The 20,535-nt window shown below is 38.0% G+C and overlaps 1 protein-coding gene across 1 annotated transcript in view; it reads left to right on the top strand.

Moving 5' to 3' along the window:
* Window positions 1-938: 938 nt before the first annotated feature.
* LOC139119647 (galactosylceramide sulfotransferase-like) overlaps window positions 939-20,535 on the top strand; it is a 32,505-nt gene continuing 12,908 nt past the window's right edge. The window contains exon 1 of the mRNA XM_070683478.1: window positions 939-1,066. Within this exon, the coding sequence (XP_070539579.1) occupies window positions 1,045-1,066 (22 nt within the window). The 5' untranslated portion in view covers window positions 939-1,044. The remainder of the gene's footprint in view (window positions 1,067-20,535) is intronic.

The raw sequence follows: 20,535 nt of genomic DNA, 5'->3' as shown, positions 1-20,535 counted from the left end.
CATGCGATCAAATCTCTAAACAGTTTATGCCAGATGTGATTGTTCTCACTAGATTTTCGCTAAATTATTACCCACCTTGCGCGTATAGTTTATTATGAGGTTATAATTGTCTCACACGGGCCTCCAGTTCGTGTGAGACAGAAATTCCCCACTTGTGTGCGACATTCTATCTCAGTGAACTTAGATATGGAATTATATTTATTTTATTTTGAGAAAAACTTTTAGCCAAACCTTTCCGTGCTTAAAGCCATTCACTTTGGCATCCTGTTTACGACATGAAATCTCTAAACACTTTATTCAGGATATAATTGTTCTCACTAGATTTTCACAAAGTTCTGCATTTCAATTGATACATTTACCCACTTTGCGCGTAGGGTTTATTATAAGGGAATAGTCGTCTTCCACGGGCCTCGTGTTCGTGTGAGACGGAAATTTCTCCACTCTCGTGCGACATTCCATCTCAGCGACATTTTGGTGTGAAATTATATTCTTCAATTCCTGTCTATACAAGACTGCAGAATCCGAAGCTCGGCATTGATCCTAAACACACACACATACACACACACACCACACACACACATACTGACACTAACACTAACATTAAATACGATAAATAATGAAATCTTGCATGTTCCTTTGTTTTGTTCTTTACATCACCACCGGTATCGCTTAGGAGAAGAGCCAAGCACTATCAGTATAGTTTGGATGCACTCATAACTTTGTTTGTAGATATATAATTTATTGAAACGAAAATCACCTGACAATAAAATGACATGATCTTACTGAGGCTTAGAGAATAACTTTTAATTCGAGAATTATATCGTTCCGCGAACACAAAAAGAACAACTAGAGTACGACTCTATTCACAGCGTCTTAATCAAATGAAAAAGCTGATTAATCAGATTTATGCAGGATGCTGCATAAGGGATTTACACCTTGTGTTGGAGATTGGACGACGATTTCAGCTGGTTGTGATAACCATTTTCTCCAAAACTTTACATCGGTATCAGACGTGTAGCGAAATCAAGGAACGCCAGAACAACGATGAAAACTACGTTGCCGACAGGTAAGACATAGTTTGTCTTTATAATAGCTTTCTGATAGGTTTGTAGGTCGGATAGAGTGGTTCTTGTATGTAACAAATATACCTTTTGTGGGACAAAAACTTCATTTATTATTTATGAACAACATTTTGGGATACAACCCTTACTTGGCAGCAGCAAAATCAATTCATTTGGCACAGCACTCATTTTAGTATGTTGGTTCCGAACGACAAATTTGATCTAAATGTTATATCAAAATGCTAATGCTGTTCAGTTTAGGGACTGGTCAGTTTCTTCAGCCTGGGGGGCGGTGGATTCATGGGGGTCACCCTATTTTTGACTTTGGTGATACGGGGGTCACCATGTTTTTGAAGTGCCCAATAGGGGGGTCAGTGTGTTTTTGAATTTTGAAACAGGCTCATCATTGCCTGAAATGCTAGTGTCAGCCACAAATTTCATCATTCAGTTGTATTTTTCGGCGCGTAACTTTAATATTCAGTCATATTTTTCAGCACGTCCAACTTTAACATATCAAGCATACATACATCAGAGATATCTGTATGTTCAATATTTTTCAGCGTGCTCTTCAAGCTCATTACTTTAATATATCAGACATTTATCAGCATGCCCTTCAGGTGCATGACTTTAATATACAAGGCATATATATCAGAGATTTCAGGATGTTTCATATTTTTCGTCGCGCCCTTCGGGCGCCATACTTTAATAAATCAGAGATATCTTGATGTTTGCTAAGTGAAAGTGTACCATTATGAAATCTGCATTTCATATGAAAAGGATGACAAATTCCTGATACTTTTCTGTTCTCTCTATGAGAATTCAGTATGAGAAAGCAACATGCACAAATATTTCACAATATATATTTGATACAGTGACTTATTTTAGAGATAGAAAAATGACAAGATATCTTTCCTTCTCATTGATGCAATTATTTTCCTTTGTGTCACAGGTTTTCTGTAGAAAGATGCTTTTTATGAACAAAATAACAGTTAAAAAAGGCAGTTTTTGTCATTATTAGCTGTGCTTTTTATGGTTTCAATGTTACAAGAGAATGTCCTCTCAGACACTGTACACATCAGATTTGGCTAAAAAAGCTCTCTATGGCTCCTCAGGAGATTTAATTGGATGGTTGGCAAGTCTTAACACCCATCAAAGTTTTTGATTCACTGCTTTTACCTCTTTGATATTAATGATTGAGATCCATTTCTGTACAACAGTTCAGGACATCTGGTTAAGCATAGAAAGTGTGAAATACATTTGCCTGAGCTCATTCAAAATACAGCTCATTCAAAATGTACTGTATTCAAACTTTAAGATTGACACTTTGTAATTCCTATCTTACAACTGACATGTCAACAATTTCATTAAAACATAGAATGACTATTTAAAATATAAATATATGTAAAATGTAAAATATAAAATATATATACGTATATATACGTATATATATATATATATATATATATATATATATATATATATATATATATATATATATATATATATAGACGAAAAGATCTGTAGGACGGCAGGTTGTTCTAAGATTGACCTTACTTCCAATCCCAAGAGTAAATTTTGATGAGCAACGTTTCGATGTGGCTAGCACACCTTCATCAGGCTCTATTTACTAAAACAAAAACAATTAATGTGCGCATGTCCAGATCAGACAATGCGGGAATATTCACGTGACCCAAAAGGAGACCAATAGCACGAAAGCAACTAATTTTGAATTCCCGTAGGCTCGTAATCATTCAAACCCTGAGGATACATCGTTTCCGCTTTATTAATCCATAAACTTTCTAGCTGTTTCATAAGTTGTGTGTTAGGATCTGGTAATCGGCAGAGGATTACGGCTGTCAAAGCATTATCTGACAATGAATGGCCAGGCAGCCTAAAATGAGGCACTACATAAGGAGACCTGTCCTTACGATTTGTTTTGATATTAGAACGATGGCCATTCATTCTTTTATGGAAAGGTTGTGTTGTCTGCCCTATATATTGAATATTACATGTACGACAGGTTAAGGCGTATATAACGTTGTTTGATTTACAATTAACGTCATCTTTAATTTGGAAGGATTTACCAGACACTGTAGATATGAAATACTTTGTGTCCTGTATAATAGAACAGCAAGCACATCGTTCTCTGTTACAAGGTTTGCAACCCCAGGTAATACGTTCAGATTTAGCATGTTTAAGTTTATTTGACGTAGAATGTTACCAATCGTCGCTGGTTTGCGGTACGCGATAATTGGTGGCAATGGCATCACTTGTCTCATGCGAGATGATGATTGGAGGATAATCTGGTTTTTATCGCTGATTTCCTTCAGATGAGGTTGTCGTGGATCATACGTTGTAACCCAAGGCACTCTATCTGTGTGTGTAAGTGATTTACATTTGTATTGAAGTAAATCGGAACGAGTTTGGTTTGATGCACGAGCGATCTGCATATCAATGGATTTTCCCGAGTAGCCACATTTTCTGAGGTGAAAGCGAAATTCTTTGATTCGTTGATCACACCATTCCGATTTACTGCAAATACGGCGAATACGAAGTGTACTGGAGTAAACGATTGACTTAAAGATGTGTGGTGGATGACAACTCGAAGGGGGCAGGTAACGATGAGATGCTATAGGTTTACAATAAAGGTCTGTCTCCAGTTTGTGGTTAATAAGGTGTAGTTTGACATCTAAAAATGGAACTGAATTAGGACTTATTTCAACAGTGAATTTTATCTTCGGATGACAGTTGTTTGGCCGGTTTATGAAGGTGCGTATATCCGTTTCATTAGATGTAGATAGCGCGGCAAGATCATCGATGAAACGCTCTATGATATCTGGATGGTTTGGGATGGTAAAATAAAACTTCCGCATCCACCAACTCATATATATATTTGCATACGATACTGCGAATGGTGTACCCATAGCAGTACCCGAGATTTGTTTGAAGTGTTTCCCATTAAATTGGAAGAAATTATTTTCCAAAACAAAGCGAGCTAATTGTGTTATTTTAGCAATATCTCGTGGGTTTGTGTCCTTGTGTGATCTTGAGGCATCTTCAATTGCTGCAATGCCTTCATCTATGTCGATATTTGGATAAAGTGATATTACATCAAGGGCTAATAGATACTTGAACGGAAGAGGTGCCATTGTGTTGATTTTATCGATGCGTTGAAGGAAACTCGTAGTATCCTTAACTAGCTCAGTGCAGTACTTTTCACATACTGATGCAAGCTTCCAATCTATCCAAAGGGATGCCGCTCGAGTAGGGGCTCCGATTTGGCTGCATATAGGACGACCAGGTGGTAAATCCTCTGGTGCTTTCATTTTATGAATTTTAGCCAAGATATAGAAGTAGGCACCCTTGCGATTTTGCCAATGTAGGATTGCATTCGTTTCTTTTTCTGGGAGTTGTAACGATGCCACCAGGTCACAGAGTTTGTTGTAAACCTCAGCAGACTGATCGTTTTGTACTTCTTTGTATGTATTCGTATCTGACAGCTGTCTCATGCATTCTCTTTCATAGTCAGTAGCATTCCAGATGACAGTCGCTCCACCTTTATCAGCTCGGCCTATCACAACAGAATTATCATCTTTAAGTGACGTCAAAGCTCTACGTTGTTGCAGTGAGAGATTACTACTGACATCTGGCTCTTTATGATTTCGAATGGTCCTGTAGATATTTTTATGATAAGACTCAAGTGCATCATTGCGATTAATTGGTGGGCTTCTATCAGAGCGAATGTATAGCGATGATGGCAATTCCATTGGTTCTGAAATTTCATCAAAAAATAATTCCTTCCACCTAATCCTTCTAATGTAACTCTCAACGTCTAGTAGTTCTTGGGCGTGATTATAACGGGGAGGTATTGGGCAAAATGTCAAAGGTAGTTGAAGAAGTGAAGTTTCATTCGGAGCTAACGGACGATCACTTAAATTTACTATGTTGTTGCTCGATGGATTTAATTTCCTTTTACGCAATTGACGTTGGTGTCTATGACTGCGTGCTCTGCGTTTCGACATGCGGAAACGACGATGTTTTGACTGTGTAGATTCGGGAGTAGGTTCAGGTGTTAGCGTCGTAGTTTTCTCCATCATGACGGACTGATTTTGTTTATTTACTGCTAATTTCTTGTTTTGGTCTTCTTGTAAAAGTCTGCGCAGGGAACGGCACCTGTTTGAAAGTTCTCGTCGTTTACTTTCAAAGTCCGGCTTAGATGTTGATGACTTGAAGTTGTTCAAATCACACTCGTATTGTTTTCTCAGTTCAGGAATGTAACTCTTTTCATATGTAGATACGAGGAGGGCGTTAAGCTGACGAGATGTGTCATCAAGGAGTGACCGCCAATCAGACCTTAGTTTTGAATCGGTAACAGGTGGTTCTGGTACTGAAAGTTGTAAGGCTTTTGTGATTATTCCTTTTTGTTGGCAGGCTTTAGCATATCTCAAGTGTTCAGTGAACCGGGTCAGTTTTTTTGCTGATGTTATCACTGCAGAATATTCCGGTTTGTAATCCATAGCGGCAATATTTGTATTTGATCCAACTAATCGGGATTCACAGGGTCTCAATATAAAGTTCGGGTTATACGTCTGAGGGTAGATGAGACACGCAAAAATACAAACCACTATGGCTTGGGAGATCCGAACCGCTGTTCTTGGTGGATTCATGAGGCTGTAAGGTAGTGAGTAAATATAGACGAAAAGATCTGTAGAACGGCAGGTTGTTCTAAGATTGACCTTACTTCCAATCCCAAGAGTAAATTTTGATGAGCAACGTTTCGATGTGGCTAGCACACCTTCATCAGGCTCTATTTACTAAAACAAAAACAATGTGCGCATGTCCAGATCAGACAATGCGGGAATATTCACGTGACCCAAAAGGAGACCAATAGCACGAAAGCAACTAATTTTGAATTCCCGTAGGCTCGTAATCATTCAAACCCTGAGGATACATCGTTTCCGCTTTATTAATCCATAAACTTTCTAGCTGTTTTATAAGTTGTGTGTTAGGATCTGGTAATCGGCAGAGGATTACGGCTGTCAAAGCATTATCTGACAATGAATGGCCAGGCAGCCTAAAATGAGGCACTACATAAGGAGACCTGTCCTTACGATTTGTTTTGATATATATATATATAATTTATGTCCATCTTTTGTTTTACCTATGTCGTGCGCCGGGGGGGGGGTCACCCTGTTTTTGAAATTTGGAATAGGGGGGGTCAGCCACTTTTTTACGTCGGCAAAAAATAATCCACCGCCCCCCCCCCCCCCCAGGCCGAAGAAACTGACCAGTCTCTTAGGTATTTCAGTATTGAGGCCTCCAGCCAAAATGAAAAAAAACCCAACTATAACAGAAGTATAGAAATCACAATACAGATTGCTATCCAAATACAACAATAACACTCATAAAAATTGTATATACAAATGATAAACAAGCGCAGGTCAAGCAGAAAAGCTGGCAAAACGCATTGGATATATTATACGTACGTTTACGCAACAATGATGAGCTCTGTCCTTGAAAGATACATATATTTACTCACTTTCTCGATGTTAGAGTATTTTTGGATGAAAGGAGTATCTTGCATTCATACATGACAGAAGGGTTGAAATAATCAAAAGAACTGTAATTATCTCTCAAGCCATTTTATGTCAGACATGCTCATCCTCAAAAATCTCCCTTTAATGTGTTTATGTTCTAAAAGTACGAAAAACATGACTCAAAACAGCATTATCTATAAAATCATATTTTCTTGTCAGAGTTCTTCTCCAAACTCGAATAAAGGTACAGTGTGTCAAAATTGTTTATGTTATTCATCAAGGATTGTACATCAATCTTCCATCATTGTCTGAAATCTGTTTGATTGCCGATACCTGTCGTTCTCAGACTTCACCAAACCCATAATTCTGCAGCAAGCGTTTTACAAATGTAGTCCATAACATTTCACATCAACCTTACTGTTTTGAAATTCATACCATCGGCATATAATTGTATCTTTGTTCATTTTCAGATGTCTTAATCAATATTTGATGATTTTAGTGTGTGCATAATTTCGAAATTTGGTCTACTAAACTCATAGCAGTGATTGATTCATCGTTAAATAGTTGAAGTATATGGAGCGGCAACTTTTATGTCGTGAATTTTTTTAACATTTCGACTAATCCACAGCTTTCTGAGAGCCCAAGATTTCAGCACTATAGCGTAGAATGGGGAGTACTCTGCAGACATAACTGGCAACGGACTACATTTATATAGGCAACTATTCAGACCATGCAAGGCTCTGTTACTTTGTTCTCTTAAACCCTTACGTCCAGGAACGGATAATGCTAAGACGAGTTGACCATGGTGTAACGAGTTCTCATACCTTATTTGGCCCCACCTCTCCTTAAAGTAACAACGTGGTATTATATGTATGTCTAGTGAGTTTCCATTTAAGACAGTATTGGTACAATTGATCAAAGAAGCACCACATTCCCGTTTAAGGGCGTCTACGAAGAGCGAATACATTATTTTGAAAATATAAATTCCGGCACTATAATGATGAATATCAGCTAATGTTATCCAATATCGTTGACAAAAAGCGTGAATAAAGACGGGACGATATTAATCCCTGTTGAAGACAAAAATACAATTAAAGAATCAGTTATATCTGACAGGGTTCTGACACATAATTAGATTTCTATGTATACATTGATATGACTCTGCAAATTTTACAAGACATGGGTACTTTAGAAAACAGGTACTAATGATCAATTTTGTCAAAGTCAATCATATTTCTCTATGATCTATCCACCAGAGTGTAAAAACCGTCTTTCTAGAGATAATTTATCTGCATGCTAATATGCTAGAATATAGTATATTTGTTTGCCATTTTGTGAGCAGATGTTTTAAAACAGAAAAAAAAGTTTAAGTCAGAAATACCGCATCAGATTTTACAATGTACTGAAACAACAATATGCATGTCAAGTTTTGTCACGCCAGCAGCCAACAAGATCCTAATATTGGTAATTCATGCTTTTCGGTTTTTTATGTGAAGCCATGTCATGATAGAATCATTTTCACCAAAAAGTCGTACAGACAAAGCGTGGTTCGGCAATCACGTAAATACAACCATTTTCAGTATTAGATAGCGAAGCTGCCGCAGTGAACTGAAATAAAACTGCTCACACTAATTAGTTTCAGCCGTAGCCGTGGCCACTTTGGTGTTGAACAAAGCTACTTGATACAGACAAAAAGTCTGCTTGTACAAAGGCAAAACTAGCTCTGTCTGAGGCTCGGGTTGTAAATGAGAGTTTATGATTGACACCCTGTGTTCAAGATTAAGATACAATGTAACATTACCATGCACTGGTCCATGTACAAATCTTGTTTATTTCAACTTTCCCAGACAAACTGTCTGCATGGTACATAAAATGGCAATTAAATAGATTGTTTCACAGGGTCGTTAAAGTGCAATGCGCCTGTGGGACAGATATTCGGATTCTCAAACTTGTCAATACTATTCTGATCTACCGCTTATGATGTCTCATTTTTAAAGCTCTTGGAGTAAAAAAACTGTTTGCCTTATTCGTTTTTCGAATCGAAATGTTTATGTTTCAACATAGAGTTAACACAGGGATTTCAAATATTGGTAAATATTAGGAAAACTATTTTTCTGGTACCAAACTTTGCACGGTAACCCTTGATTGGTATTATAAAACAGGTAATAATGATCGATTTAATGATTCAAAAGTTTTAGTTTTTCACTTTCGAGACACATACTCTTTCACGTTTGATGTAATTAATCCTTGGCATTTTAGGCCAACATTATTTTGATGTGGAATCACAGACATAATAATTATGCATAATTAATTATTTTAGAGAAAACAGACATATAGTGAGAACGGCCGCTCAGAATCGGATTAGATTTGTTACAAATGTTCATCACAGAATAATTTATCTGCCATGAAAGACATAAAAGTATGATATCAAAGTTAATTATAAATTTTGCATATTTAATGAACTGTCCTAATTAGAGATATATAGTTAAACTTACATGATCAAAATTGACGAAACTTGGTATGTATATTAAAGATACTATGATATAACATTATTGAATGTCATTAAGCATTTTCACTTCAGGCAATTCCTAATGTGCATATTTAATGAATTTTCCTAATTCGCGATATAAATCTGGATTTACTCGACCAAAGTCGACGAAATTTGTTACATATATATTGAAGATGCTATGATACATTTTTCTTGAAATTCATCAAGCATTTTACATCAACCGATTCCTAATTTGCATATTTAATGAACTTTCTTAATTAGGGATATTTATCTGACTTGACGCAACTAAAGTTAACAAAACTTGCTATGTATATTGAAGATACTATGATACAACATTATTGAAAGTCACTAAAGATTTTCACTTCAGCAAATTTTAATTTGCATATTTTATTAACTTTTCTAATGAGGGATATATATCTTGATTAACTTGAACAAATATGATGAAACTTGCTATGTACATGACAGATGCTTCGATACAACATTATTAAAGTTATTTCAGCCAATTCCTAATCTGCATATTTATTGAACTATCTTATTAGGGATAAGTACCTGGATTTACTCGATCAAAGTTGACAAAACATGCTATGTACATTGATGTTACCAAGTTAAAACAATATTGAAATCATTTCGCATTTTCATGTCAGCTAGTGTATATCTAATGAGCTTTCACAGTTTGGCATATATGGATTGAAGGACCTGACGAAGGGAAATTACACTTGCTATGAGAAGTGGTGATAGTGACAGCAATCAAAGAACTTCAGTATTTTTCTTTCAACTAATTACATATTTGTATACTTAATGACCTTTAGAATTAATCTGCGGTGAATATTGTTCATGATGTTGATCATATCACTTTCAATGAAGTTGCAAACATGAGGCAAAAGTTTAAATTCACAGAAAACTGCAATATATAATGAAACACGTGAGCATTTTCAGTGTATTTGTTAGCCGTAAGCATTAACCTGCGTAAGGTTGCACGCAAATGATTTTTTATTTGCATAGAATGTATCAAAAATGCGTATAACTACATGTAAGCACCTATAAAATAGCTGTATATGCGATACCGAAAACCGGTTCAAAATTCAAAGAATAAAGTGGCACATAAACATCAGTAGTGACAATTTCTTCGGTGAGTTTTACAATCTTTAATTCAACAAGTTCTGTTCTATTCTCTGTCAACAATGTTCATTCCTTTACTTTTTCTGTCTACTACTTCCGATGATGTCTTAATTTGCTGCCTGAACTCTTTCATCGCTGCTCTTAAGTCAAATTCGCAAAGTTTTGGTCCTTCTGTTGTTATCACCATCACATCATTTATGACAGACAACTACATTTCGATGTTTTAATCCTGTTTTGGGTACTGAACCCACGTTCGCATGGGACAGATGAGACTGGAATCACAGCTGCAATATGGCCAACTTTGTCACTATGGAAACATGGAAACATCACTGCTGCTCGAGGGCAGGCTACCGTCACTGGTTTACTTGCTTGACGTCTTTCTACTTCCACTACTTTCAATGGTGCACAGAAACTGTCGCTGGTCTTACGATTCGACGTATTTTGGAAGTACTGACTAAACAGTAAACAGCAACTGGAAAAACTACCAGACCACACTGATCAAAAGTGTACATGTGTACGCATCGGGCGCAATGGAAAAAAGAACTTTTTTGAAATAACGACGAACTCTATCGAACATGTTACATTTTTATTGGTACTGCCTTGAAGGAAACAATTGACGCGACGTGATTGACAGGATGTACGAAAAATGTTGCAAAATAATGAACATTTTTATAAGTAAACATTTATTTTTAGTCCTTGATAAACTATGCATTTAAGGGAAACCACGTGTGCTCATGTCTTTGTTCCGGAGACTGTGTTTTTTCCAATGCGTATCGTTTTACTTTGAGTACTTCAGAGTAATTATGCGTGAAATACGCAGGATTTTGCGTGAACGAAAGCTCTGATAATCATAAACCAAGACAATCAACAGTCATTCGTCGTATGTTTCTGTGATGACACAGCAATTGAGCAATAAAACTACCTTTTGCCCAACACCATCCCAGCAGCCATGTTTGGTTAAATTGAAAAGCCCATTGAAAATTAACAAAAACATTCTGGCATATCAAAACTGATGACACAGATGCGGGTTGTCATAAAAAATCACAGGATAATCCTGTATGTATAAAGAAGCACATGAACATTTCAAATCCGTGGCATTATTAGGCCAACCATATTTCGATGTGGAAATCAGAGAAAGACATGATAAATTATGTCTAAATTGCATTTTGTCACAGATTTCAGACCCAAGGAAATGACGTTTACAAGCTAATTTTACATAAACCGCTGCGATTTTGTGAACGAATTCAAAAATTTAAATTGCGCGAGGTGCGCAATACATTTGGCGGCCAGGCATCTTTCTAGTTTTGAAAGAGAAAAACATTTGTGTGGAATCGGCTTTAAATTGATGTTTACGAGTGTTGACTACCAATATTGCACATGAAGTAGTTGCTCTTGTGCGACGTGTTCTGTCTTATGCGTGAAACAAAATCGAATATTGCAATTTGATACACTGCCCCTTATTTCGGATATGCGATTTTCGATATTGGTTTGGACCCGACAATGTTACATTTTAGTGATAATCCCGTCTCACTGAGACTGATACATTTTAGACAAAACATCCATCCGCCCCTATACTGTCAACGGTTTCCTCAATAGCTGGTGTCTACATGTAAAAAGCGCGCTCCTTCCTGCCCTTGTGATACTTTCTGATAAAACTGCAAAGTTAGTGTCTATGCTGAGCCGCTCTTTACTCGGCCTGAGGCTGATCTGAAAGTCTGGCACAAGGACAGCTATGGATCTAGAACGGCTGTCAGTCGATGATAGTTACATAAAGGCACTTCTTCAAGTTGATCCCTGGAAAAGTGAAAAAAGAAAGTAAGAAAAGATATCGAGCTGTAGAGAACTGCAAATTAATTACGTGTTTATAAACCCCCATCAATTATTTTATTCTGAATAAGGAACGCATCTAGCCGAAAAGTAGGTACCCTGAAACTTTGTCCACTCTGGCAAACGCAACTCAATAACAGCTCTATTGGGATTGGGGGAGGGGGGGAGAGAGCATGGTGACTATGTTCCGTCTGTTTCGGAAACAAAGCAGAGTAACTGGTTTGTAATTAAATATGCCTGACTGAAACTTTCATTTAATGTGAAACTTATTATGTTTGGCATAGCCGTCCGACTTGCGACGCCACTTCAAGGTCAACATTAAAGCCGCAATTTTCAATCCAAGGTTCTCGCATTAGTGGAGTTCTCCTCCCAGTCAAACACTTGGCCAGTATGATATTTGATTTCTATACCATTAATTACACAAACTGATCTCAACCTTTTGGCTTCTTTTGCTAATCCTGCAAACAGAGTTTATACAAGATTAGCGTTTGATTGACAGTATGTTCAAATCGCCAATGGTCATTGATTCCCCAACACCAACGCTTGAATTTCCTAAAAATCATCTTCCAGTCGCGTTAGAATTTGAATATAACCACAGAGCTCGATCGGCAGCAGCTTCGCGCTGACCGCTTGGCAGTTTTCTGCCCTGTTGCGGCCGGAAAAAAACTAAAAGTGGCAGTTTCTGGAGCGTGTGCCCGCGTGTTGCCTATTTGGTGTCCACTTATCACAGTGAACGCAACCACGGCTTCGCGCCCTTTTAAAAGGAGGCTCCGCCTTTACAAATGAAACATTGACAAACGAATTAACTTCCTGTTCTACACCAAATTTCGATATTCGATTTATTCCTAGCATATTGCAAAGCGATGGTCTTTACATCTTCTCACTTGTTTCGTGCGAACATTGCATATGTGCTGGATTTCGAGCTAATACGCGTTTCGTTCTCTAATATCATCATTATATATAAGCTGGCCGCGTAATGCACGGCGTTACATGTAAAATCCGATATTGGAAATGCCAACTCCAAAACGACAATCACAGAAAGAAAAATGACGATATTTCAGAATTCCTTCTTCGATTTCGACATTCTAATTCGGTTGGCCTAATAATGCCACGGATTATTTCAGTTCATATCTTGTTCTAGTTTTAAAAGGGAAAACATTTGTATGTAATCAGCTTTAGATTGATGTTTACGATTGACTGTTGAATAGCAATATTGCGAATGAAGTAGTCGCTCTTGTGTGACGTGTTCTGTCTAATGGGCGCAACAAAATCGAATATTGCAATTTGATGTGCAGCCCCTTATTACGGATATGCGATTTTCGATGCGGGTTTTGACCCATGCAACCTAGTTTACATTTTTAGTGATGATCCGCGCCGCGCCTCTACTCAGTCTACTGTCTACCTTTTCTCAACTGATGCCTAAAATAAAGCCTGATTCTTTCTGTCGATGTCGTACTTACTGTAGTGAGACACTGTTTACTCGGACAGAGGCTGATCTGAAAGTCTGACACAGCGACAGATATGGATCTAGAACGGCTGTCAGTCGACGATAGTTACAAGAAGCACTTCTTGAATCCGGAAAAAGTTACAGATATATCAGCAGCTATATCCAAAGTCTTTATCCCGGAGCAAGATGCTTGTTAGAGCGCATCCTTAGAAGATAATGCGCTAAGCATGGCATTTGTCGTGAATCTGGCACTTTCATTTCGCAAATGCAATACAAGAATTTGGTCCAGCTTATGGAGCAAAACAATGTCTAGGTACTTAGATTTAAGAGTAGTGAGGTCAAGGTCAACGCCAGAAAAAATAGACAAATAGAACTTCCCGTTCTACACCAAATTTCGATATTCGATTTATTCCAGACATACTGCAACCAATGATCTTTGCATCTTCTCACTTGTTTCGCATGTGAACAATGTATATGTGCTGGATGTCGAGCCAATACGCGTTTAGTTCTCTAATATCATCACCAAACATAAGCTGGTCGTGTAATACACTGCGTTTCATATAATATCCAGTGTTGGATATGCTTACCCTAGAACGAAAATCACTGGAAGAAATTTGATATTATTTCAGTATTTCTTCTTTGATTTCGACATTAAAATTCGGTCGGCCTAAAAATGCTACGGATTTATGCCCCTTCCCATCCCAATACAGCTGTTCTAGATCCATAGCTGTCCTTGTTCCAGACTTTCAGATCAGCCTCAGGCCGAGTAAACATGGTCTCAGCAGACATTACCGTTTTATTAGAAAGCATCACAACGGCAGGAAGAAGCGCGCTTTTTAGCGCGGTTTTTTTGTTTAAAATGTATAAGTCTGAGCGAGACGGAATCATCACTAAAAATGTAAACATGGTCGGGTCAAACCCAATATTTAAAATCGCATATCCGAAATATTGTGCTGTGTCAACTCGCAATATTCGATTGTGTTGCGCGCATAAGACAGAACACGTCGTACCAGAGCAACTACTTTACGCGCAAAATTGCTATTCAACACTCGTAAACATCAATTTAAAGCCGATTACACACAAAAGTTTTCTCTTTCTAAACTAGAAAAAATGTCTGGCCGCAAAATGTATCGCGCACCTTTCGTAATTTTAATTTTCGAATTCGTTCACATTTTCAAAGCGATTTTTCAAAACATTACTTTAAGCGCTACATCCTTAAGCCCGAATTCCGTAACAAAATGCAATGTGGACCTACTGTCTCTCTGTGATTTCCACATAGAAATATGATTGGCCTAAAAATGCCATAGATTGTGATCAAGTGTAATTATTATGTTGATTTAAGTCAACTTTGTCTTAGCATATCTAAATTGTTATCAAGACTTCTAAGAATCAATGTCTTCAACTGTTCACAATTAAGTACAGACTGTTTCGCAGAGACAGGAAGGGTTCATTGGGAAACAGGAAGAAAGGGGTGGCGTCTTGATCACCACTTGGGATGATATGAACGCCACACGCAGAACAGATTTAAAGACTTAAGTGGAAATTATATTGGTTCAGATTGCAAGAAAGAAATCGAAAATACTGCTAGCCAATGTTTATATTCCACCGGATTCACCAGAGGCAATAATGCATGAACTGGACGAATCTCGCGAGCGTGCGTTTCATACCACAAATTCTGATGATATCATACTTATTCAAGCCGGAGATCATACGATGGAACCAAACACCTTGACTTCTGGCAAGTCTGATCGTTTCGTCGAAATTCTGTCTGAACACTGTCTTTGTCAGTTCAACCGCTTAAACAGTGTCACATGCAATGCTCACATTCTGGACCTGGTATGCGGCAATGATTCAGGTATTACGGTGAGCAATCAGAACCAGCTGTCCTGTCTGACCTCAGCGCATTGGAATGCATTTTATCACATCGCTTCATCCGAGATGTCAAGATGCCAGACCGCCTTATTTATAATTTCAAAAAGGCTGATTTCAACCACCTGAAAACCCGGCTAAGTTTGACACCATGGAACATTTTAGATGCTACTGACAGCATCCATGACTGTCACAGTGACTGTGTTAATTTATTTTATAATTTCCTGTACGCAGCCAGAAACGATAGCGTTCCCAGAGTAAAGATCAGGAAAAGAAGGTTTCTCTCATGGTACACTAATGACCTGATTTGTCTTCTGAAAGAAAAAGAGCAAGCCCGCCATAAGTACCGAGTTTCCTTTGAACCATAAGATTACGACGAATTCTCGCGCCTGCGCCATGAATTCGAATTACTGGGTAAATCCGTCCATGAAGACCATCTCCTCGAAGTACAGAACTCCATCAGTGTAAACAGTAAACGTTTTTGGACTTTTGTTAACGGTTAACACAAAACTAAATCAAACCCCGTATCCTTATCATATCAAGGTACATCGGTGACCATTGCGGCAGGCATCGCCGAAGTTTTTAATCAGTACTTTCAGTCAGTTTGTACAAATTACGAAAATCCAACCAAACCATCAGTGTACATGTAACGTTCTAAATACAATTATGTTTCTTCAGTTTATCAGGTGCTTTATATTCTTAAACAAACCGAGCCAACAAAAGCCTGCGGTGCTGATTCTATTTCGGGTGTGATTTTGCGAAAATGTGCAGATGAATTGTCTGTGCCACTTTCGTTAATATCAATACAGCATGGAGTATTCCCGTCGATGTTTAAGAGAGCCAATGTTGTCCCAATCTTCAAATCTGGTGATCGTACAGACGCTAGTAATTACAGACCGATTTAAATTTTGCCACTTTTAGCAAGGTCTCTGAGAAACTTTCTTTACAATGGTTTATATGATCATGTAAAAAACTGTATTAGTGATAGTCAACATGGTGTTTTCCCCGGTCGTTCAACGACAACTAATAGCTTACACTGAATACATTACTTCTATAGTTGACAAAGGTGGCCAGGTTAACTCTATTTATTTAGATTTTTCGAAAGCCTTCGATTCAGTAAACCATGTGCTTTTATCCACAAAATTCAGTCTTATGGCATAGGGGGAATTTGTTAACCAGGCTTTCATCATACCTACATAATATATTACAAAGAGTTGTTTTTGATGGGGAAACGAACTTGGGGACTTGTCACTTCTGGTGTACCTCAAGAGTCCATCTTAGGCCCTCTGTTATTTACACTTTATGTAAACGACATGTCCTAGTGTCTCAACCATTAAATACTATCACTATATACTGATGACTAAAAAGTTTTCATGCATGTGAAAGATAAATCATATTGTGTTAATTTGCAATATGACATCACCCGTGTTGTTAAGTGGACAGACAATTTGAAATTAACACTGAATTATGCGAAATGTTCTGTTATTTCTTTTACCACGAAACGGACTGCCATCACCTTTCCATATAGATTCAACAAGCGCACAACCATAAGTCGTATACATTGTGTGAAGGATCTCGGTGTCTTCTTGACGAGTAAACTTCACTGGGGCACACATATCGATCACATTGTAACTAAGGCGTTCAAAATGCTTGGATTTGTCAAACGAACATGTAAACATTTTAATAGTACCAATGCATTAATAACGTCTCTCTCATCAGAAGCCACCTAGAATATTATTCTAAAGTTTGGTCTCCTCACCAAACGTACTTGATTGTGAAACAAGAGAGAGTCCAGAAAAAATTATACTATCTTTGCTAACGATCCTCACAACGATATTATAATAAAATGTACAACAACCTTTGTAAAAAATACAAGCAACCAAGTAAACATTTATTTTTAGTCCTTGATAAACTACGCATTTCAGGGGAACCACGTGTGCTCATGTCTTTGTTCCGGAGACTGTGTCTTTTTCCAATATGCATCATTTTACTTTGCGTACTTCAGAGTAATTATGCGTGAAATACGCAGGATTTTGCGAGAACGGAAACTCTGATAACCATAAACCAAGCCAATCAATAGTCATTCGTCGTATGTTTCTGTGATGACACAGCAATTGAGCAATAAAACTACCTTCTGCCCAATACCAGCAGCCATGTTTGTTTAAATCATAGAGAAAGATAGATGAGTGGCAACGGGTATTGTTTAAGGCGTGAAGCGGTTACGTAACCCATCCGTGTTCGCCTCGCCTAAGGTTGCTCTCGCCTCTCTTTTCCGAAGAGTGCCGACCATGAATCCTTCGGCAATTTTCGGATTTTCGCCAATTGTTAAGCGAAATTATGTTCGGCAAAGTTTGTGTTGTTGTTGTCGTGTGGTGCCGAGCAGAATTGACGTGTTGGCAAAAACGGGAGTGTTTTGAGCTTCAGGAAAATGAGTTTTACCGTTTTAAAAATTCCTCCATATGTTTCTGGAATATATAATGAGTGTGTTTGAACCAAATTTGAAAGTCTTTTATCGATACTGTCTGGTTATACTCAATGGTTTACGGTCAGTCATACCCTCTTTTACACGTGCGTCAAGGAAGGACATGTTTATGAAACTGCTGGTGTGTTATGTTTTGATTGGCGTGAAGCAGTGTTTCTGGGCTGAGAGCTCACAAAGTAACTATGGTTGCTACGCGACTGGCAGTACGATGCCATTTCGTCGTATTTTTCGCATAATCTCGTGTAATGATCAACCATAAACAAAGCCTCCAAAAAGTTTAACACCTTTGAAGCTAATTTTAATTTGAAAAGCCAATAGTCTACCGAGACGACCATGGAACAAAAGGCATGCAAATGTTGCCACTCTGTCTATCTTACTCTGTGTTTAAATTGACAAGCCCATTGAAAATTAACAAAAGAGTCCTGACATTCCAAAATTGATGACACAGATGCGGGTTGTCATATAAAATCACAGGATAATCCTGTATGTATAAAGAAGCACATGAGCATCTCAGTTCATATCTGGTTCTAGTTTTAAAAGGGAAAACATTTGTGTGTAATCAGCTTTAAATTGATATTTACGATTGTCGAATAGCAATATTGCGAATGAAGTAGTCGCTCTTATATGACGTGTTCTGTCTAAGGGACGATTCAGAATTTACTTCCGGGGGGGTGGAGGATTTTCAGGGGGGCCACCCATTTTTCCCAAGAAAATTTAGGGGGGCCAGACAAAAATACCACAATCTTTAGGGGGGCCAAGGAAAAAAATCATCAATTCAATATTTGCCCAGAATTTCTGATCTCTACAAAAGAGAACCATAGATGCTACCTGGGTGACAGATAAACTCAACGTGTTTAGTTAAACTCCTTTAGCTGCCAAATTCGGTAATATTCACAGTGGTTTGTTTTATGCATCTACTGCAGTATCTTGTTCTCCTCCCTGAAGCGTCATGAAATGTCCAGTATTTAGCATGTCAACACAAACCATACAGTAAACAGTCGGGGTTGTTTTTGTTGAAAAGAGATCTCGAATCAAGTCCAGGCTAGAATTCATTTATCAACAATAACAATGGTCATTTATGTTCACACTGGTATGTTCCTAAATACAGCATTGGGTGTTCTATGTAGTGATAGAAAAACAAACAAATGCTGATACACAGAGATGAACATTGAACAAATGCTAAAAATTACAGCAAATATTCAGCATCATCAGGTTGGGTTTAATCCGTGGCATTATTAGGCCAACCGAATTTGAATGTCGAAATCGAAGAAGGAATTCTGAAATATTGTCATATTTCTTTCTGTGATTGTCGTTGTAGAGTTGTCATTTCCAACATCGGATTTTACATGTAACGCCGTGCATTATGCGGCCAGCTTATATATAATGATGATATTAGAGAACGAAACGCGTATTAGCTCGAAATCCAGCACATATGCAATGTTCGCACGAAACAAGTGAGAAGATGTAAAGACCATCGCTTTGCAATATGCTAGGAATAAATCGAATATTGAAATTTGGTGTAGAACAGGAAGTTAATTCGTTTGTCATTGTTTCATTTGTAAAGGTGGAGCCTCCTTTTAAAAGGGCGCGAAGCGGTGGTTGCGTTCACTGTGTAAGTGGACACCAAATAGGCAACACGCGGGCACACGCTCCAGAAACTGCCACTTTTTAGTTTTTTCCGGCCGCAATAGGGCAGAAAACTGCCAAGCAGTCAGCGCGGTGCTGCTGCCGATCGAATTCTGTGGTTATATTCAAATGCTAACGCGACTGGAAGATGATTTTTAGGAAATTCAAGCGTTGGTGTTGGGAAATCAATGACCATTGGCGATTTGAACAGACTGTCAATCAAACGCTGACCTTGTATAAACTCTGTTTGCAGGATTAGCAAAAGAAGCTAAAAGGTTCAGATCAGTTTGTGTAATTAATAGTATAGAAATCAAACATCATACTGGCCAAGTGTTTGACTGGGAGGAGAGCTCCACTAATGCGAGAACCTGGGATTGAAAATTGCGGCTTTAAATGTTGACCTTGACCTGGCGTCGCAAGTCGGACGGCTATGCCAAACATAATAAGTTTCACATTAAATGAAAGTTTCAGTCAGGCATATTTAATTAAAAACGAGTTACTCTGCTTTGTTTCCGAAAGACTGCACATGGTCACCATGCTCTCCCCCCCCCCCCATCCCAATAGAGCTGTTTATTGAGTTGCGTTTGCCAGAGTGGACAAAGTTTCAGGGTAACTACTTTTCGGCTAGATGCGTTCCTTATTCAGAATAAAATAATTGATAGGGGTTTATAAACACGTAATTAATTTGCAGTTCTCTACAGCTCGATATTTTTTCATACTTTCTTTTTTCACTTTTCCCTGGATCAACTTGAAGAAGTGGCTTTATGTAACTATCATCGACTGACAGCCGTTCTAGATCCATAGCTGTCCTTGTGCCAGACTTTCAGATCAGCCTCAGGCTCAGTTAACAGCGGTTCAGCATAGACACTAACTTTGCAGTTTTATCAGAAAGTATCACAAGGGCACGAAGGAGCGCGCTTTTTACATGTAGACACCAGCTATTGAGGAAACTGTTGACAGTATAGGCGCGGATGGATGTTTTGTCTTAAATGTATCAGTCTCAGTGAGACAGGATTATCACTAAAATGTAACATTGTCGGGTCCAAACCAATATCTAA

This window comes from Ptychodera flava, chromosome 20, assembly GCF_041260155.1.
Source record: "Ptychodera flava strain L36383 chromosome 20, AS_Pfla_20210202, whole genome shotgun sequence".
Taxonomy (NCBI): Eukaryota; Metazoa; Hemichordata; class Enteropneusta; family Ptychoderidae; genus Ptychodera; species Ptychodera flava.
This window is presented reverse-complemented; position numbering and strand designations above follow the sequence as displayed.